Genomic DNA, 22,634 nt, shown 5'->3' with positions numbered 1-22,634 from the left:
GAACATAGAACGCAATTGAAAGATTTGTTACTGCAGTATAAGGACCTATGTAAGAATCAGATGGGGAGGACTAATGCTATTGTATATGAAGTAGATGTAGGGAATACTGCTCCAATAAAACAACACCCTTATCGGCTTAATCCTTTCAAAGCCAGACAAGTCCACATGGAAGTGGAAGCCATGCTCGATGAAGACATCATCGAACCAAGCCAGAGCAAGTGGAGTTTGCCAACTGTCTTAGTTCTCAAACCGATCAGACTCAACGATTCCGCGTGGATTATCGGAAGGTCAATGCCGTTACGAAATCGGACTGTTATCCAATTCCTAGATTGGAGGACTGTATCGAGAAATTCGGACAAGCCGGTTACATCACAAAGTTGGACTTAATGCTTGGTTACTGGCAGGTATCTTTATCAGAGACGGCGAAAGAAATTTCTGCATTTGTAACCCCAAATGGGTTATATCAGTTTAAAGTGAAGCCCTTTGGAATGAAGAACGCACCTGCCATATTCCAAAGACCCATGAATAGAGTTGTGGCTGGGTTAACAAATTGTGCAGTCTATTTGTACAACATAGTGATCTTTAGTAAGTCCTGGAAAGATTACATGGTACAGTTGGCAGAGCCCTTTGAAAAACTACAAGAAGCAAAACTGGAGATCAACATAAATAAAACTGAATTTGCGAAAGCAGAGGCGACGTTCTTGGGACATAACATTGGTCATGGAAGGTTGTCCCCACGGAATGCAAAGACGAAGGCCATTAAGGAATTTCCATGTTCAACTTTGAAGAAAGAGGTGCTGCGATTCTTAGGACTCAGCAGATTTTATCGGAGGTTTGTTCCAAACTTCAGCGGCCACCATTAACCGATTTGCTGAAGAAGAACACAAAGTTTCGGTGGACAGAACAATGCCAGGAAGCATTCGACCATTTGAAAGCCATATTAACCACCAAACCAGTTTTAGGTACAACAAAATATTCAAAAGCTTTTAAAGTCACCATCGATGCCAGTGACATAGGAGTTGGAGCTGTAATCCTATAGGAAGATGAGGATGGGATTGAACTACCAGTTGGTTACTTTTTGAAGAAGATCCACCAGAGGAAATACTCCACAATTGAAAAGGAACTATTGAGTTTGGCACTGACCTTGTCGCATTTTAACATGTATGTCACGAACAATGTGTTGGAAACGGTTATGTACATGGGTCACAATCTGCTTACATTCTTAGAACACTTTAAAGACAAGAATGAGACTATTTCACTGGAGACTTATGTTACAGACTTTTAATTTAAAAATCATACATGTTGCGAGTCGGAAAAATATAAATCGCAGATTATGTTATCATGGATTCAACTGATAGAGTTCAAATGAGTTTTGTCTTTATTTAATATTTTATTAGGTATACGGGAAGACATTAAGGTGAACATATCTCAAAGTTATCTGTATGTTAGGGTAATGCATTTAAAAGTAAAAATATGAAACCATTTTTTCATTATGATGGTTCATTGTTTTCTTAATGGGGGGGTTGTTTTGAAGATATGGGTATACTGTACCTTTAAGAGAGTTAACAGTAACAGAACTACCTGACAGAACCAAGTGTTCTGAAAAGAAATATAATGTAACATTTGGTCGAACAATTTGATTAGATGGTTGCCTGGAAATGACAAAGCAGATTTGAATTAGGCCAATCAATTTAAATTATACCTCGAAAAATACAAACACCAATCCAGTTTGACTTTAGTATATTGACAATCTTAAAAGCCAATAACACAATCCAATGCTTTGTATAAGATCAAGGAAAATTGAACAGTTGAGAGCAGAACTGCCAAGCCAATGACATCTGAACACTGCCCAGAAAATAGCCCTCTTAAAAGGTACCTTTATCAATCAGTAACCTGTGAAGCAAGCTCCCCAAGAAGAAAAGAACACAGGAATTCAAAGAAAACTGAAAGCTGCCTGGTTTTGAAATAAGTATTATTTTTATCTTAATTGGGAGTTTTATCGGACTAGTATTATAGAAGGTAGGTTAGAGGAAGGTATTGTAAATAGTTGTAACTTAATTATTCTCTGTTATACTTTAAGAAATAAATAATTGTTAATTTTTACTTTAAATAGTTCTTGGCCTATTGAATTTTCAGACGACTGCACGGGATGCATTTTTTTCTGTGTTGCTGTGTTTCTTAAAATTAAGTATGAGTGTTTTCCCGTGTTGTAACAGATATAAGGCTCACCAGCTTATAATTTCCTGGATTGTCCTTCTTAAACAAAGGAACAACATTCTAGATTAGAGTGGTGCTGATTCCTGATGAAGGGCTTTTGCCCGAAACGTCGATTTTACTGCTGCTTGGATGCTGCCTGAACTGCTGTGCTTTTCCAGCATTACTCTAATGTAGACTCTGGTTTCCAGCATCTGCAGTCATTATTTTTACCAAAGGAACAACATTGGCTATTCTCCAGTCTTCTGGAACCTCAATTGTGGTTAAAGAGGATACAATTATCTCGGTCAAATCCCTAGCAATCTCTTCCATTGTCTCCCTCCAATATCCTGGGATACAGCCCTACAGGCCTTGGGTACTTATCTACCTTCATTTTTTCCAAGACACCCAACACCTCCGCCTCTTAATATCTAGAACATCAATATACACATCTCTAATCTTATTTTCCATATTCTTCTCATTGGTGAATACCAATGCGAAGTACTTAAGGACCTCACCCAATTCGTCTAGTTCCACGCATAAATTCCCTCCCCTGTCCGAGTGGACCTATCCTTTTCCTAGCTACTCTCTTGATCCAATGCATGATTCAGTGAAACTAATTATTCCAAGGCTGTTGCTCAGCAAGGCTTCTGACTCTACCAATTTTGGCAAAAGTGCCAGATGCTAATGAGGAGGACTTTGCAAAGTCAATTGGGCAATGTGCACCTTTGTTGATTCCAGTGCCTAGGTCAATATGTCAGTGGTTCATCCAGTTTAATTCTTATGCAACCTGTCACAGTTTGGCACAATGTCTTGCCAAATCATTTCAGAGGGTAGTTTACGATTAACCAGACTGCAGTGGGTCTCAGTCACAATAGGATAGAATAGGTAGGGACAATACATTAGCAAATCAAATGTATGTTTGTGATCATCATTACTGAGACCAGTTTTTTGATGCACATTTACTACTTGATTGAAATTCTCCCCAATGGTGAGGAGCAATTTGACTAGTGTTTCTGGAGTATTATTGGTGGCTGGAATACTAGCCAAATAACAGTACCACTGTACTACTGTACCCTCACATAGTACACAATTTGGTTTATGAGATACTGCGTCAAAACTGTAAAACATAGGTTCTGATATATGCTGTAAGGACATAGTGCTCTAGGTACCTACCTTAATTTGAGTTTCTGCAGGTGTTGGAGCAAGAAAAGGAGGCTGCCCGACTAACATTTCAAAGAGGATAACTCCCACACTCCACCAGTCACAAAGTTGAGTGTATCCTGTAAAACAGACACTATTACCCAAGACAATCCCCAATTGTGAGTCAAAACTTAAGTACCTGAGATGAGAATAGAACTGTAAACTTTTATTTATTTCAAAAATTAGCTAAAACTGACAGACCAGTTAAGTCAAATGTTTCTATTTCTAAACCAGTTATGTTTACAAGGTGCATCAGAATTGGTCTGCTGTAAAATCTGTATACAAATGATAACTGTGATATATATTATTTGATATATTGCTAAAAAGCATTTGCCAAAGTTTTCCATTTTGCATTCATCAGGACAATTCATAAAAATATCCACATGAAGGGAAAATATACTGTATTTGAGAAGCATGCTGATTGGTAGAGATGGTGCCATGGACAATGCTTCAATTAATGACGACTAAAACTTAACTAACAGGCTACCAATCTCTCATTCTAGAGAAAATTATTTTTGTACTCCTCTTCCTTATGGCATTTTAAGCTTTTTTTAACAAATCACATCACATGACAGACAAAGTATAACATTTGGTATCAACTAATTGTTTTGAAAATTGCTTACTTAGTCGGGTAGCTCTTTGTGATATGTTGCTGACATATCTTATACGAGCTATCATTGACTATCTATTATTTGGTATGAATTCCTGATGCATCCAACAAAATCAAAGATCATTTAACATGGAAACATTTCTCTCCTTCAAACACCAATGTTGCACTGCAATGCTACATTTCTGCACAAGTGTTTGTTGCTTTACTGAGTGGTGGCTTTGCCATGTACTTAACCAATTTGACCTTAATTATGTCCATGTCATAATCCATGATTCATGTGATAGGAGATTCCAGATTTGAACCAGACTCTGAATAAGTATGCTTTTCCTCAATTCCTTAATAGTGGCTCTCTCTTAATTATGGTCTTCAGTTTTAAATTCTTAAAATTAAACTACTTGATAATCTTAAAGTCCCTGATCAGTTCATCCTTAAGCCTTTTTTTTTCTGGAGAAAATATCTGAGAATATTCTTGGTTTGGCTAGAAATTCTTAGAAGCTCCAAAATGTAAAACAACTTTTTTTTGTTCCCCAGGTGCATTAGGTTGATGACTCATCCTTGGTTTTCTGGCTGGTTTTGGGCCATTGCTGTTGTTGTAATCCTCTTTGTTCTATAGGAATTAAGCAATGTCCTCCCCTATTATTGGAGACAAGCCCTTTCCAATGGCATTATTGTGAAACTGTAAGGATTAGATAATGACCTGAACGTACAAGTGCACAATTACATGTAGATTTTTCTGAAAGCACAAGTCAGTCCTTTTTAGGTGGTTTGCATTTCAGATTATTTTGACAAATGGAGGGGAGGGAGGAAAATCAGTCCTCACAAGGATGCTTTCAATTTACCATGGACTGGACTTTTCTATTTGAAATTTCATGGCATTATTCCCATCATGGTCCAGACAGAATTACCTTGTATGATCACCTGCTTCTCATCTCATTACTTATGCAAGTGAGATGTGGGTTGTGTCATTTGGCAAAACACATGGTGAGTGATATGAAAGTGCTTGTGACTAATGGCAGCTTCAGGGATTCATGGCATCATATTTAAACACCCAGTTGACACCACTTCAGACTGTGCAAGCCAGGACCTTCCCCTTACATGTGGTGTTTACCTCTTAACACATGACACAAAACCAAATGAAGTTGTTTTCTCACTTCACAGAGAAAGATCTGGAGGTGCTATTGGATTCAGTGATGGTAAGAAGCTCAGTCTTGTTCTGTCTGACCATAACAAAAGGCTATCCTGCCCGACCTGGTATGGACAGATTTGCAATACTGATTTCCTGTCCTCCACAAGGGGAAGGAGCACCATCATTTTCCTGCTACCTCACAGGTACAGTACCATTACTCATTACAACTGTGCCACTGCATATGTATCTCATGAAGGATGATGGACTATAACCCTCATCATCATATGTATTATGCCTACTCAAGGGCTTGCATCACTTCATCCATTACTATTAATAACCCTGTCTACCTCTGCACTTCACTCAATAGAGACACCTCACCATCTCTTGTGCTCATGCATGATCACTAACCGCTATTGTATCCACTCCCATCATTTTCAATCCTTCTCTACCATTGTAAGAAAAACTGGCACATCCAGGTGAAGAAGTCCAAGACTATTGGGGAGCTGGCACACATCACCTATCAAGAGAATGCCAGGGAAAACCAAGACTGCTTATAACGCGAGGGGGGGGGGGGGGTGGAATGATGGCCAAACAACACAGAAATCAAGCTCCTCTCTGATTGGCTTGCCCATAGGAGGCAGAGGGTAGTGGTGGACGGGTGTTTTTTTTTAGCTGGAGGTCAGTAACTACTGGTGTTCTGCAGGGATCCAGACTGGGACCTCTGCTAATTGTGATATATATAAATGACTTGGATGAAAACGTAGATGGGTGGGTAAGTACATTTGCAGATGACAAAGATCCATGGACTTGTAGATAGTGTAGAAGGTGGTGAAAGGATACAGTGGGATGTAGATCAGTTGCAGATATGGTGGAGAAATGGCAGATGGAGTTTAATCTGGGTAAACATGAGGTGCTGGATTTTGGGAGATCAAATGTTAAGGAAAAGTATACAGTTAATGGGAGGGTCCTGAATAGCATTGATGTACAGAGGAACCTTGGGGTCAAGTCCACAGCTCCCTGAAAGTGGCCACACGAGTAGATAGGGTAATGAAGGCATATGGCATGCTTGCCATTACTGGTTGGGGCATTTAGCATAAGAGTCAGATGTACCTTTAAAAAACTTTGGTTTGGCTACACTTAGAGTATTGCATTCACTTCTGGTTGTGACATCACAGGAAGGATATGGAGACTTTGGAAAGGGTGCAGAAGAGGCTTATCAAGATGCTGCATGGATGAGAGGGCATGTGCTATAAAGGAGAGGCTAGAAAAATTATGGTTGTTTTCTGTGGTGCTGCAGAGGCGGCTGAGACTTGACAAAAGTCTTTAAAATTATGAAATGCATGGATAGTTCTGACAGTCAGAATTTTTTTTTCCCCAGAGTTGAAATGTCTAGGGTACATGCAGTTAAGGTGAGAGGGGGCAAGTTCAAAGTAGATGTAAGGGCCAAATGTCTTTTTTACACAGAGTGGTAGAAGTCTAGAACATGCTGCCAGGGGTGATGGTGTTGGCAGATATGATAGGGGTATTTAAAGGGCTTTTAGATAAACACATGAATATGCAAGGAATGGAGAGATATGGACTAAGGATGGGCAGAAGGAAGTAGTTTAATTTGGCATTATGTTTGGCACAATACCATAAGCCAAACGGCCTGTTCCTGTGCTGTACTGTCCTATGTTCCAGTAAATATATTTTGGTAGTTCTGATAATCGCATGTGATGTCTTTATGGCAATTACCTTGGAGACCCTAGGTCCAGCAGAATTATCAGTAGTTGCCAAATATGCAATCAGGCATGCACTTTGTTAAGTTAACTATGGGTTTCAGCATCAATGGCATGGTAAAAGGGGGAAGAGGCTCTTTGACCTCACTCCATCTTCTTTCTCTCAGGGAAGCTGGATAGTGGCAGCAGGAGCTCACAGGGAGGAATAGTAACACAAAGGCATCCCAGAAGCTTCTGCTTAGAACACTTCAGAGGTGATCTGTCCCTATACCTCTCCACTGTCAACAACAGATCAAGCATAGGAGAGTAAGCTTGCAGCTGGGCAGAAGACTCAGCATGCATGAGCTCTCTAGGTAGAGAGCACCCACTGCAATACCACCCAAGTATTCTAATGTCAATAGGACCAACAACTGAGCAGACTGCCTCCAAAGCAGCTGTGGGAGTCTGCCTTACACCTAGGCATAGTGGAAAGAAACTAATAAATTTTTTAAAAATCACTTAGGGCACGTGAGTGGCATCATTGTAAGAATGACTTCTATGTTGTCCATATATTTTCAATTGTATTGTTACAATGTCTGTAGTATTTTTTCACTTTGAGACCTGCTTACGTCAGATCAATGGAAAAGGTGAAGAGCCTCTTCACTAGTCTTGTAAGCTGCTGCAAGTTGCAAACATTGTTCTTCTGTCTCAAGTAACCAAGTCCTTGCTTGCAGGTAGCTCCTTCTGTCCAGGATCCTTGAAACTTAACTTTGAGGATTGCAGCCAAGGCATTTCACGTTATTTTGGAGACTACTGAGGCTAAGGACAACGTGTAATGAAGGTACCAGGCCCAGACGGAATATAATCTTTAGACACTCTACTTATCCTCTATGCCTTAGTAGGAAAAAGCAGTTCCTTTTTTCAAGGAAGTATTGTTATGTTCAAGGGCTGTGAAATATTCAATTAACAGCTCCCATGTAAAATCCTTCTTGGCATAACAAGTGCAGAGAGAGAAAGAGAGAGAGAGAGAGAGAGAGAGAGAGAGGAGGTGCTTGAATCACTAACTTTTGCAGGTTACATGTTGTTGTAGAGAATGTTCAATTATTATCAAAGCAACATTACAGTCTCAATGCATTCGTAAGCAGTGGAAGATAGAAATGAAGGAAGAGTCAAAAGGAGCTTGATCAGGATCAGTGTCAACCAGGTGGTTCTCTTGAGGGACTGGACTACAGAAGACTCATATACCATATCCTCCTCACAGATGGTTTCACAGCTAAATAACATCAATGCTATAGGACATATATGAACTATCTCGCCAATGGCACATAGTGCTTAGTTGCTTTAACATGTATTCAGTTGAAACAACCTTTCACTTGCAAGAGTAACACAATTTAATCTCCAAGAACCAATATGAAGAATAGCAAACAAACAAGTTAGCCATTTCCTTTAAACTAAGCAGCAGGTTGCCAATCAGAAGAGCAACTTAAATGTGCAATCAAATTCTGAAACTAGCTTAGGCATCCAGGAAGCAGGTGGTAACAAAGCTTGTCTCTGGCCTCTCAGGCTCTCAAAAACATTGCTTTATCTTCTTCTTATGGCCAGCCTACCTGGGCATTCTCCTGCTCCTCAGCCTCAACTTCATCCTCAGAGGTTTGCCCACAATCCATCATTTAATTTGTATTCAGGATAACCTCTCAATTTCTATTTCCAAATTCCACTAAACTGGTCCAAGCTAATAAATCACATTTACATTGAGGGCCATGTTATGTCCCACCATGACTCTAGTGGAAAAGTGAGCATCATTGTAGCTTAGCTCTACATTGTCTGTGGATTTTTTTGTGTCATAAGACTGTTTTGGAGTAGGTATCCCCAGCCTCCAAGCTGCTATTCCTGTATGGGCCAAGGATCTTGGTAAAAGACAGGCATCACTGAGTGTTCTATTGCATGGTATGACATTTCCTTGGATATATCTTCGATGCACTTAAAACTGGAGGGTTCTTGCAGGGCACCCCAATTGCTCCCTAAAATGACTTCCAGCACAAACTTTAAGGGCAGCTGTAACCTTTAAAGCTACTAGGATCAGACTGCCACCCAGTCATTGAAAGCATAAGTCCTTGTATAGCAACTGGCACAGCTCAGAAATGATGAATTGGAACATCCTTAATCTTCTGTGACATTACCATTCTATCATTTGCAGATAGTTGTAGTGAAGTGAATAACCCTGCTTGTCATCATTCCTCTCCACCTCCTTGACAGATCTTGTCCTGCTGCTTCTTGCTCTGGAATGTTTGCAGCAGCTGCTAACATTTGATGATTTTTGCTGGGCTCAAAGTTCTTGCATCCGTTATCTCCTTCTCCACTTCCTTCTAAGAGGAGCAATGCTACAAGAAATGCAGGAATGGCATCTACCAGTTAAACTCTGTTAGTAAATGATCTGTGAGAGAAGTCAGAGAAATTTCATAGTGTGTTTGCCTAACTCTTCACATCCTTAACAATCAAACTGCATATTATTCCCTCACACATCAAGGTTTCCCAAAGAGGTAGTTGGCACGTCAATGAGGTATGTGACCTTACTACGTACGAAATTAGCAAAGTGTCTGTATTCCATAGGATGTAAGCTCCTGCCAGTAGACCATCATGGAACTAGACGAAAGTGAGTACTGCAGATGCTGGAGATCAGAGTCAAGATTAGGGTGGTGCTGGAAAAGCATAGCAGGTCAGGCAGCATCCGAGGAGAAAATTCCTGATGAAGGGCTTTTGCCTGAAACATAGATTTTCCTGATCCTCGGATGGTGCCTGACCTGCTGTGTTTTTCCAGCAACACTCTAATCTTCACCATGAAACTAGCCCATTGCTGCCCCCCAACCCCCACACCCCACAAACTTCCCGCTACATCAAAGTCTATGCCTTTGCAGACTGGCATTTCTGTGTGAGGACATGGCTGCTTTGTGTTGTTTTCCAGTACATTCTGCAGATTTTCATGGTCAATTGGAAACAACAGGTTCCACTTTAAATTTTTTTATTACAATGCTTGTTGAGCTTGTCTTACAGTCATATTATCTCTATCTCCACAGATGCTGTCAGGCCTGTTAAGTTTCTCTTTTCTCTTCAAACTTTATATAAGTGCATGTTCTGTGTGCCTTGAATGCTAGGGAAGTGAAACTGTCATGAACCACAGTACTCGTACTCCTTAATGTTGATAAATTTGTTCCCATTTTATTTGTTCAGGAGATGCTGGCATCACTGGTGAGCCCAGAATTTGTTGCGCATCTGTAATTGTCTTCCAGATGGTGGTGGTAAGCTGCCTTCTTGAACCACTGCAATTTTTGGGTACTGGGTACACACTCTATCCTGATAGAAAGTGATTCATGAAGGAATGTGATGTAATTCTAGGTCTGAGTGGTGTGTGGCTTGAAAAGGAACTTGCAATTGATGATTTTTCCATGTGTCTGCTGTCTTGTCTTTCTAGGTGGTAGAAGTCCCAGATTTGAAAGATGCTGCGATGGAACCCTGATGGGTTGTTGCAGTGCGTCTTGTAAACATTATGCATGCTGGCTCTGTGGATCAGTGGTGGAAAGCATGAACATTGAAGGTGCTGGACAGGATGACAATCAAGCATGCTTTTTCCTGGATGGTTTCAAGCCTCTGCAGTGCTGCTGGAACTGCAGCAATCCTAATAAATGAAAAATATTCAAGTAACATTCTGACCTGTGCCTCCAGGACACAGGCAGTGTTCTTTTTAAGCTGTGCAGCTGCTTGGAGGGTGTTGATTCATATGTGGATCCATTGATTTCTGGTTCCAGAAACTGCTACTGCACATGGACCTTGGAGGTCTATTCAATTGCAGGCGAAGTTATAGGAAATATAGTTGACTAGAGGGAAGCTACTTGACACATAATTCTTAAGCTCAAATCTGTTTTTGTAGCCTTTATATTTATACAGCTGGTCCATTTTGGTTCCTGGTCAATGGTATTCAGTTGTGGTAAACCTCTTGGCACAAAGTCTAGCATAAGTAATGTAAGTTATGCTAATAAAAAAAACTGGAAAAATTATTGAGATTAAAAGCAAAAATATCTTAGATCTAATGGCCTATATTCTAAAGTTTTAACAAATGCCTACAAGAAGAGTAATACATTGACTGAGATCTTTCAAAATTTTTTCAATCATTTGTAATACCGCCGATTGTAAGAAAACAAATATAATATTTCTATTCAATGAAGGACAGAAAGAAAATTGAGAATTCTAAATTTGTTTAACTTAAAAGTCAATTTTCTGGGAAATACTTGAGTTTATTTATAGGAGTTAGGACATCATGTTGCAGTTGTACAGGACGTTGATGAGGACACTTTCGGAATACTGTGTACCGTTCTGGTTGCCCTGCTTTAGGAAGGATATTCTTAAATTGGAGAGGGTTCAGAAAAGATTTACTGTACAAGGATGTTGCTGGGACTGGAGGGCTTGAGTTTTAAGGATAGGCTGAGACGCTGATCTTTGAAGGTTGAGGGGTGACCCGAAAGAAGTTTATAAAATCATGAAGGGAATAGCAAAAGGTCCGTTCCCTAGGGTAGGCGAGTTCAAAACTAAGATGAGAGGAGAAAGATTTAAAAGGGACTTGAGGGGCAACATTTTCACACAGAGGATGGCTCCTATGTGGAATGAATTGCCAAGGGAAGTGGTAGATGAAGGTACAACTACAACATCTAAAAGACATTTGGACAAGTACATGAATAAAAATGGTTTAAAAAAATATGGTCAAGTGCAGGCAAATGGGACTAGCTTAGTTTAGGAAACTTTGTTTACATGGATGAGTTAGACTGAAGAGTCTGTTTCTGTACCGTATCACTCTATGTCTCTAAATAGTAACAGGTCAGTATTGTAAACTCCAAGCCCCTTGTATCTCTTGCTGCTATTGTACATAGGTCTGGTAAAATCACAGCCAAAGCATTGTGTACTGTTCCAGACTACGTCTATTGCTGAATTCCACTGGTAAACCCATTAAAATTGGAGAAGGCTGGAGAAGTGGGTTTTTGATAGTTTGAGCAAAGGTGCACAGAGTACCACTTGTCAAAGTTTTGACACTCTCGACAGTTTTTGCTGATGGAAGAGCATCTTTTTTCATGCAATCTTCCTTCTTACATAATGAGGATTGTAAAGCAGCTACTGGAACCTGGGAGGCCTAGTAGTCTTTGTGGTCACTCTGATGGGCTTCTGTTGGAATTAGGGTGGAGTTTGCTAAAATGTCTGCAGAATTTTGATTCAATACTTTGCTGCTACATATTTATTTTAAAAATATACTGAAACCAAACAAACCTAATAAACACTAACCTTTTCGTAGCAGAACCTCAGGAGCTATGTAGTTTGGAGTTCCAACTAATGAGTGGGCTAGGCATCTGTGGTGTTGTCGGGCAGCCCTCTGTTCAAGGGTCTTTAATCTGTCACCGCACTTACAGTCAGACAAATCTCCCCAGAGATCACTTGGTTCCATACTGTCCTGTCTCACATGGCTTCCTTTTTATACATTGGAAAATAAAACAATGAATACAAAATTCCTGTCATATTTAATAATCAACTTTTATAGCAAAACATTTTACTCATAATTCTAATTATTTTATATTAACCTAAGAATAGATGCTTAACTCTGGCAAATGAGTTAAGAAAATTTAAGCCTCTTGTCAGATACAGACAAAGATGTGCATGATCTTACTAAATTGGATTAATTACAATAATTACATACTGGTAGGAAATATGAATAATTTCAAAATGGCATACGTTTTTCAATTCTATTGCATTCAGATTCATTCCATATATTACCTTCCATTTAAAAGACTGACACATCTATCTATCCTCAGATTAAGAAATACAGGGTATTAGTTGTATTTGTCTTAAGGAATACAAAAGGAGTAGGCCATTCAGCCTTTCATATCTGCTCTGCTAGTCAATTGGATTATGACTGATCATCTACATCAACACCACTTTCCTACACTATCTTCATATCACATGACACCATATTTCCAGAAGACTTCTGGTTTGAACACACTCAATAATTGTACTTCCAAGTCTTCTAGGCTGGAAAATTCCAAAAATTGAAGAAATTCCTCTTTATCTCAATCTCAAATGGCCCATCCTTTTCCTGAGGTTTTGTCCCATGGTTTTTTTATTCACAGCCGTGGAAAATGTCTCATCTATTTTCACCTGCCACACGTTATCAGATTTTGAAAATTTCAGTCAGGTCATCCCTCATTTTGCACAACTCTAGGGAATCCAGACTTAGTCTTTTCAATCTCTTCTCACTAGATAATCCCACTTTCTGAGGAATTGTCAAATGAATTTATGTTGTAAACCCTCTCTGGCAAGTATTCCCCTACTGAGACAAGAGGACTGAAACTGGATACAATATTTCAGGTGAAACTTCACAAAGGCTTTATACAATCACAACAAGACATTGTTTGCTTCTATGCTCAAATCCTCTTGCAATGAAGGCCAACACACTATTTGTATTTCTAATTGTTTGCTGAACCTATATGATAAATTTTAGTTACTCATGAGTTAAGGGTACAACAGGTTTCTTTGGATATCTGTTCTTCTCAACCTCTCCAGTTAAGAAATATTTTGCCTGTTTTTTTTGTTCCACGTGCCATGTTCTAGTCCTTCAATTAATTTGCACAACTCCCCTTAAAGCCTCCTTGTGGCTTCCTCACAATTTAAAGAAGAAAAAGATTGTGTTGAAAGTAAAATAAGTTTCAAAACATCACAAAGTATGCCATATTGTCATAGAGATGGGCTCTGGGGGTTGAATGTTTTTAATGTTTAAGTTATCTAGGTGTTTGCTCAGAAAGCAGGCTGTCGTTTTTGGTTTTATACATTCATTTTATTGAGAGAGGTGGCAGGGAGGTTATTGTTTGCCAGGCCTGTACTCTCAACAAAGAAAATACTAACTTTATTATTCACTGTTTAGATTGTAAGTGGAGTTCGAGCTCAATTTAAAATTTGTAAGGAAGAAAACAGCTGGAAGATTTGTTTGGAGTGGAGGTATCCTCAGTCGTGAGATATTAATTAAAACTTGGATGCTGACTTTCCAAAAGTTAATGGAAAGACTATCATAAGTTATTAAATTGAAGACTGGTGAAAAACTAAAGAGAATTAAGAATTAAGATTGTGGTATACCTTGTAAACTGGTCCCTAAAGAAATGAATGAACCATCAAGATTTTTGTTTTACGTAAAGAAACTCTTGGGTGAGTAAAAGGTAGAACTGTGTTCATAGCAAAAGTAGTTATAAGCTGTACAGCGTTGCTGAAGTATTTTCATAAACAATAAAGTTTGTTCTTGTTTAAAAACATGAAACCTTTTGGCATAGTCCTGACATTTAATCATGAGAGATTCAGATTTCTTATAAAATGTTAATAGTCGAACAAGTTTGAAACAAAAATGTTATAGGAAAATAGGATTGGTATCTTTCCTCACATATGCCTCTTTGCATAATTCCAATCTCTTGCTAATGCCTCAGAAGTTATAATATTTGTCTCTTGAAGCAATGTAATTAACCCATAAAATAATTTATCTAGTTAAACAAAGATTGTGGCAGAAAATTGAGAGAAAAACAAAGAGAGGGCGGGAGTGAGAGGTTTGTACATAAAAGGTAGGGGGATAAAGAGAAAGACAAGATGGAGGAAGTAAGGGAAAACAAAGCATTTTTAAACATTTTCCTTTTCATTCTTTCTACAGTGATCTTATATTTTAACTTTTGCATACTCTCAATGAATTGATTCCTATTCTCACCCAAAATCAAAACATCTCCAGAGGTTCCTGTCAAAACTTATATACATACCCAACTTTTGTGGATCTTGCATTTTGTGAATCATAAAAATCTAAATCTCCTGGTACCCTCATTATATCAAGGAACATTTATTTAAAAATATAACTGGTAGCTTAGGGATTTTTACAGTAAAAGTAGAATATGTTACAATACACAGGCAAAGTTAGTGCTTCAATGACTATCAACACCGTAAAGGGCTCAATTTGAGCATTATGACGATATACCGGCCACCAGCCAGTGGCAACCGCTGCCATTTCATTTAAAATATGTATTCCTGACTCTAGTAACATGAGAGAACTAGAACCACCCACTATCATCATAAGCTTGAAAATTGATAGTCTTAGGGCCTGATGACCTAAATTTGTTTTTTTTTAAATGAGTATGGAAAATCTTTTCTCTGACATTTCATATGGTCACTGAAATCTGTTTGAAATTGATTTCCAGTGTTTAGGGGAGAGGAGAACAGTGAAACATTAACAGAGAACAGTGGAATCTATATGGCATCAATCTCCTGAAATCAATATTCAAGGAAAAACTGCCTTTAACTTCAATAAGTTAACCTAACATAAGAGTGTCTAATATGGTTGCAGTTTGAATGGAACAGTTTTATGCACTATATAATTTTAGCTGAAGGAAAAGCAAGCAAGATTAGTTTTCCTTTATGGTTGTCAACTCTGACATAAAAGTTTCTCTTAGAAATTTCAGAGCACCCATGATAAACATGAGGTTACTGTACATTTTATGATCTCCCTCCATCAGAGATCTTCCAGAATATGGACTACCTCATAATTCTTGTCAACATCAGCTGATGAATCTGGACCATGCAGGTCAAACTGAGATTAAAGGTCTTTCTGCTATAAAATGATAAGCTGATTTGGGCAGAAAAGATAAATTAATGCTTAGGCTCTCAACATGATACAAAAATAAAATAATGCAGGTGTTAAAACTACGAAATAAATGGGAAATTTTGGAACTATTCAGCAAACCTAACAGTCTGTAAAAAGAAAATGTGCTGATCGTGGGTGTTGCAAAATCCAGCATAAGTGTGTTTTTGGCAAGCACCCATAAAACATGCTGGATAGCTACCCCATTTGCCTGTCTACTCACCCCTGGCTTGTTTCCCATAAAAGTGGGAGGTCACTAAAGTAGGAAGTCTGCTTGCCATTTTAAAAGGTTAATTAATGGGAAATTGAGCCTGTTAACAAGGTAACTGACGTGAATATTTCAATGTTCATGCCTAAATGCTTTTGGCAATGGGAAGAGGGAGAAATTTGCAATACCTTCTTTTAAGGTAGAGGTTGCCCTGTGCAAACTGAGGGCCACCAACTCACCATTGTCTGTCCCCATGGCCCTCCCCCCCAACCATCTCCTGTCATTCACCATTTTCATTTTAATGTTGCTCCTATCTTTTTATTCTGTCAGCTCTAACTTTGCTTACAAGTCTGTTGTATACAGTGGACCAATCAAATAGTAGTGATTCTGTTTTTCCCAATGAAGTGGTAACTTCACACTTATCCATGTTATACTGCATCCTCCATGCATTTGCCCACTCACTGAACCTGTCTAAATCACCTTGAAGCTTCTTTACATACTCCTCAGCACTCAATCCCACTTAGTTTATGTCATCAGCAGACTTGGATACATTATATTTGATTCCCTCAAACTTCTGATATATACTGTGAATAACTGAGACACAATTCCACTTTGAAAAAGATCCACTTGTTCCTACTGTCTGTTTGCTGAAAGCTAATTAATTCTGAATCCATGTCCATAAATTATCCCCAGTCATATGCTTTATTTTCACATACTAATGTCTTAAATAGGACTTTATCAAAACATTCTGGAAATCCAAATACACCACCTCCACTGGTTCTCCTTTATCTGCCTACTTACATCACTTTCCTATTGCATCTTCTGATACATGCATATCGTTCAGGAGATGCAACACCTATATTTTTTGCTTCCCTCCCATCTCACTGTCCGAGGCCCAAATACAATTCCAGGTGAAACAAATGCTGCCAGGCCTGCTGCGTATTTCTAGTATTTGCTGTTTTAACGCAAGTCTAATGTTTTTATGACAAGTACAATATTGCTCTATGAGCTAACAAAACATTTTTAAAAAATCAATAATATTAATTCAAACATGTGTTAAAGCACTAAAGGAAAATGTAGAAAATTACATAATCTAGACCTACCTTTCTGATAGTATTTGGAATCATGAGTCCATCTAAATCCAGTACAAAGACCAAAGTCTGTGAGTTTAATGTGTCCATCAAGATCAATAAGGATGTTGTCAGGTTTAATATCCCTGTGAATAAATCCCATTTTGTGAACGCTTTCAATGGCTAAAGTCAATTCTGCAATATAGAACCTTGCCAGTGACTCAGGAAAAACTCCCATTCGTATCAAAAGACTCATCATATCTCCACCTGGGATGTAGTCCATCACGAAGTATAAATTTTCTTTATCTTGAAAAGAATAGTAGAGCTTGACTACCCATTCATTGTCAGCTTCAGCCAGAATATCCCTCTCTGCTTTCACATGAGCCACTTGATTACGACTCAGCACATCCTTTTTCCGTAGAGTTTTCATTGCATATACAGCATTTGTATCCATCTTTTGAGCTAGGCAGACCTCCCCAAAGGCACCAACTCCCAGTGTCTTAACTTTTACAAAGAGTGACTTGTCCATTTTTGCTCTTTTCAGCCTGTTGTAATTAGACTCTTTCTGATTAAGCATTTTCCTCATCTGCTCCTGTTCTGCCTCGGATAGTCCTGCCTTTGGAAGTCATACAGTATAAATTAGTTGAAAATGGATGAAAATAATCAGGAATAAAGCTTAATAACATTCAAAGGAACTGAAAGACTATTTGATAATTCCTTTGCTGGCAAGTATAGATACCTCCCGTGTTGTCTTCTTGGGCCAATGTGCCAAATAATATTACAAAACTGACAACCCGGGACATTACAGCTTCAATTCAATTCCTGGGTTTTCATTTCAGATGGAACAGCAGTGGAGATGATACAATTGGGATCCTGAGACCAATTGTAAGGAAGAAATAAAAACTGCCAAACTAAAATCTTTTTAATGATATCCATTGTCTTCTGTTGGAAAATCAGGATATGGAGTTGTCATTTTCTGAGAAATGATTATTGTCTAAACCATCAAAAGGGGAAAAAAAAATTGAGAATAAAATTAATTAAGCTTGCTTGGACTCCCAAACTCTGTTATCCCTTCAGCTAAGATTATTTATTCCCGTACACAAACTGGACACCTACTGAAAAATTAGTTGAAAATTTGTTACACCAAAGTCTACCCTTTTCATGCATTACATGCATTTTCCAAGAAAAAAGGTGACAATAGGAGCAATCAGGTGCAAAACATTTCTGCTTAGTGTTCGAATCAATGTTCAGATAGCATAACTTTCTTATCCATTTATTTTCATGAAATCTATGTGGATGCATTATCCAGCATATCCACTAATGAAACGGGGACTCTGAGTTGTCAAGGACTAAATTTGTAAACAATCTTGAGGCTACGTTGGTACTATTTCTCTGAAATATGTATGCTAGGAACATTTGCTGAATTATTACTGTGCAGTAGCAACAATGTCACAGATTTTTCCCATGGGACTTCTTTTAGTCATAGAGTCATAGAGATGTACAGCATGGAAACAGACCCTTCGGTCCAACCCGTCCATACTAACCAGATATCCCAACCCAATCTAGTCCCACCTGCCAGCACCTGGCCCATATCCCTCCAAACCCTTCCTAATCATATACCTGTCCAAATGCCTCTAAAATGTTGCAATTGTATTAGCCTCCACCACTTCCTCTGGCAGCTCATTCCATACATGTACCACCCTTTGTTACTTCTTCAAAAAACTCAACCAAGTTTGTGAGACATGATTTCCCAAGCACAAAGCCATGTTGACTATCCCTAATCAGTTCTTGCCTTTCCAAATACATGTACATCCTGTCCCACAGGATTCCCTCCAACAACTTGCCCACCACCGAGGTCAGGCTCACTGGTCTATAGTTCCCTGGCTTGTCTTTACCGCCCTCCTTAAACAGTGGCACCATGTTTGCCAACCTCCAGTCTTCCGGCACCTCACCTGTGACTATCAATGATACAGATATCTTAGCAAGAGGCCCAGCAATCACTTCTCTAGCTTCCCACAGAGTTCTCGGGTACACCTGATCAGGTCCTGGAGATTTATCCACTTTTAACTGTTTCAAGACATCCAGCACTTCCTCCTCTGTAATCTGGACATTTTGCAAGATGTCACCATCTATTTCCCTACAGCCTATATCTTCCATATCCTTTTCCACAGTAAATACTGATGCAAAATATTCATTTAGTATCTCCCCCATTTTCTGTGGCTCCACACAAAGGCCGCCTTGCTGATCTTTGAGGGGCCCTATTCTCTCCCTAGTTACCCTTTTGTCCTTAATATATTTGTAAAAACCCTTTGGATTCTCCTTAATTCTACTTGCCAAAGCTATCTCATGTCCCCATTTTGCCCTCCTGATTTCCCTCTTTTAATATACTCCTACTTTCTTTATACTCTTCTAAGGATTCACTCGATCTATCCTGTCTATACCTGTCATATGCTTCCTTCTTTTTCTTAACCAAACCCTCTACTTCTTTAGTCATCCAGCATTCCCTATACCTACCAGCCTTCCCTTTCATCCTGACAGGAATATACTTTCTCTGGATTCTTGTTATCTCATTTCTGAAGGCTTCCCATTTTCTAGCCGTCCCTTTACCTGCGAACATCTGCCTGCAATCAGCTTTCGAAAGTTCTTGCCTAATACCGTCAAAATTGGCCTTTCTCTAATTTAGGACTTCAACTTTTAGATCTGGTCTATCCTTTTCCATCACTATTTTAAAACGAATAGAATTATGGTCGCTGGCCCCAAAGTGCTCCCCCACTGACACCTCAATCACCTACCCTGCCTTATTTCCCAAGAGTAGGTCAGGTTTTGCACCTTCCCTAGTAGGTACATCCACATACTGAATCAGAAAATTGTCTAGTACACACTGAACAAATTCCTCTCCATCTAACACTATGGCAGTCCCAGTCGATGTTTGGAAAGTTAAAATCCCCTACCATAACTACCCTATTATTCTTACAGATAGCTGAGATCTCCTTACAAGTTTGTTTCTCAATTTCCCTCTGACTATTGGGGGGGATCTATAATACAATCCCAATAAGGTGATCATCCCTTTCTTATTTCTCAGTTCCACCCAAATAACTTCCCTGGATGTATTACCAGGAATATCCTCTCTCAGCACAGCTGTAATGCTATCCCTTATCAAAAAATGCCACTCCCCCTCCTCTCTTACCTCCCTTTCTATCATTCCTGTAGCATTTGTATCCCGGAACATTAAGCTGCCAGTCCTGCCCATTCCTGAGCCATGTTTCCGTAATTGCTATGATATCCCAGTCCCATGTTCCTAACCATGCCCTGAGTTCATCTGCCTTCCCTGTTAGGCCCCTTGCATTGAAATAAATGCAGTTTAATTTATTTGTCCTACCTTGTCCCTGCCTGCCCTGACTGTTTGACTCACTTCTGTTCTCAACTGTACCAGTCTCAGATCGATCTCTTTCCTCACTATCTCCCTGGGTCCCACACCCCATCTGACTAGTTTAAATCCTCCCAAGCAGTTCTAGCAAATTTCCCTGCCAGTATATTAGTCCCCTTCCAATTTAGGTGCAATCCGTCTTTCTTGTACAGGTCACTTCTACCCCAAAAGAGATTCCAATGATCCAAAAATGTGAATCCTTCTCCAATACACCAGCTCCTCAGCCATGTATTCATCTGCTCTATCCTCCTATTCCTGCCCTCACTAGCTCGTAGGACTGTGAGTAATCCAGATATTACTACCCTTGAGGACCTCCTTTTTAATTACTGCCTAACTCTCTGTCATCTCCCTTCAGTCTCAACCTTTACCCTTCCAATGTCATTGGTTCCAATGTGGACAATGACCTCCTGCTGGCCCCTCTCCCCTGTGAGAACATTCTGCACCCTCTCTGAGGCATCCTTGATCCTGGCACCAGGGAAACAACACACCATTCTGCTTTTTCTCTGCTGGCCACAGAAACGTCTGTCTATGCCTCTGACTACAGAATCCCCTAACACAATTGATCTCTTGGAAGCCGACATAGCCCTCGTTGTATTAGAGCCAGTCTCAATACCAGAAACCTGGCTGTTCGTTCTATGTTCCCCTGAGAATCCATCACCCCCTACATTTTCCAAAACGGCATATCTGTTTGAAATGGGTATATCCACAAAAGACTCCTGCCCTAGGTGCTGACCTCTCTCACTCTTCCTGGAGTTAACCCATCTATGTGACTGTATCTGAGACTTTCTCCCCTTCCTATAACTGCCATCCATCACATACAGTTGCTGTTGCAAATTCCTCATCGCTTCTATCTGTCTCTCCAACCGATCCACTCGATCTGATAACCTCATTTTAACCTCTGCATTTTGAAGGTAGAGATTTCAAGTAGGGCAGGCTACACCAGATATGCACTGGACCCACCAGAAGCCCCAAACCAGGATTTTAAAAAACCTCTATTGATTTGAGGCACACTTAAGGCTTCAATTTAATAATGGATAAAATGACAGATGTAGCAAAATACATAAACTCCATCAAAGTTCTGGAAAATGTTATTCATAGTCCTAACTTTAATGTTTCAGGCTGATGCAGGAGATTAGCAGCACAGGCTGACCAGCTGTTTATGCGTAAAGCAATATTCTCCAAATACAATTGACGACAGGAAGAAAACTATTTTACCAAGTGACTGATATGTCTGAAGGTAGAATTATAATACCCTTTGGTAATTTCTTAGGAGAGGCATCAACTGCCCTTACGGTCTGTGGCATATGGAGTTCCAATGCAGAGTTGCCGCAAACTCCACAATGGATAGCAATGTTGTATAATCGAGCTGTAATGCAGGTTCCATGTAGACATGCACCAAAGTCACCATTTTTGTGTAGAAATGGAGCCACAGTGATAATGTCACTGAACTAATAATCTAAAGGCTCATCCACCATGACAGTCGAGGGAATTTAAATTGAATTAACAAAGCTAGAATATTAGGCTAGTTTCAGTAATGGTGACTACATAAAATGTCATGAAATGTTGTAAAAGCCCACTTGATTTACTAATATTCTTTAGGGAGGTAGATCTGTCCTGGTATTGCATGGAACTCCAGATCAACACACAGTGACTGAAATCACTGTGGGTGGCACAGTGGCTCAGTGGCTAGCACTGCTGCCTCACAGCGCCAGGGACCCAGGTTCAATTCCTGACTCGGGCAACTGTCTGTGTGGAGTTTGCACATTCTCCTTGTGTCTGCATGGGTTTCCTCCCACAGTCCAAAGACTGTGCAGATTAGGTGAATTAGCCATGCCAAATTCTCCTTAGTATTAGGTGTAGGGGTAAATGTAGAGGGTGGGTCTGAGTGGGTTGATCTTCAGAGGGTCGGTGTGGGCTTACTGTCAGTCTGCAGTATGATGGCAAGCATACACAACAGATGAAATCATGTGGGTTAAACATACATATTGCTGTGATTGAAGGAACAATTTCAGGTGAAGGCTGAGGATACTAAGTGTACTCAGTGTACCACAGATATTCTGGTATTTTTCATTATATTAAGTTTCCCTAATCTGACAAAGTCTTGAACTTTCAGCAATATATCCAACTGTACACTGTGGAAGTGACTTTCATATTAGTTCCCAACCCTTGGATGAAGTATAGGGACAAATGAAAATAAGCAAGAGCTTGTAGAACTTGCTACAAAAGACTGCTCTGCTTCTCAATTTCTAAACACCAAAAGACAAGACCATTCACTGTACACACTCCTTGCACACTCTGTCACAAGCTTTCTCTCCTAAATTTTCAAAATTAAAATGGCCATCTCTTTAAATCTTGCAGCTTCTTAAAATGATGCCTCAACAGGTAAGTGGCATGCTACTATT

General features: G+C 39.4%; 1 protein-coding gene across 6 annotated transcripts in view; it reads right to left on the bottom strand.

Moving 5' to 3' along the window:
• xpo4 (exportin 4) overlaps positions 1–22,634 on the bottom strand; it is a 249,078-nt gene that overhangs the window by 167,134 nt on the left and 59,310 nt on the right. For 5 of the 6 annotated variants that reach the window (XM_072577412.1, XM_072577417.1, XM_072577414.1 and 2 more), the window contains 3 exons: positions 16,839–17,421; positions 12,155–12,337; positions 3,370–3,476 (listed from right to left, as the gene is read on the bottom strand). The exons of the other annotated variant lie outside the window; for it this stretch is intronic. In XM_072577412.1, coding sequence (XP_072433513.1) covers positions 3,370–3,476; positions 12,155–12,337; positions 16,839–17,421 — 873 coding nt within the window. The remainder of the gene's footprint in view (positions 1–3,369; positions 3,477–12,154; positions 12,338–16,838; positions 17,422–22,634) is intronic. 6 annotated transcript variants of the gene reach the window in all.

This window comes from Chiloscyllium punctatum, chromosome 9 (assembly GCF_047496795.1).
Source record: "Chiloscyllium punctatum isolate Juve2018m chromosome 9, sChiPun1.3, whole genome shotgun sequence".
NCBI classification, from domain to species: Eukaryota; Metazoa; Chordata; class Chondrichthyes; order Orectolobiformes; family Hemiscylliidae; genus Chiloscyllium; species Chiloscyllium punctatum.
The sequence above is the reverse complement of the archived record's forward strand: the minus strand, read 5'-3'. Positions and strand labels throughout refer to the sequence as shown.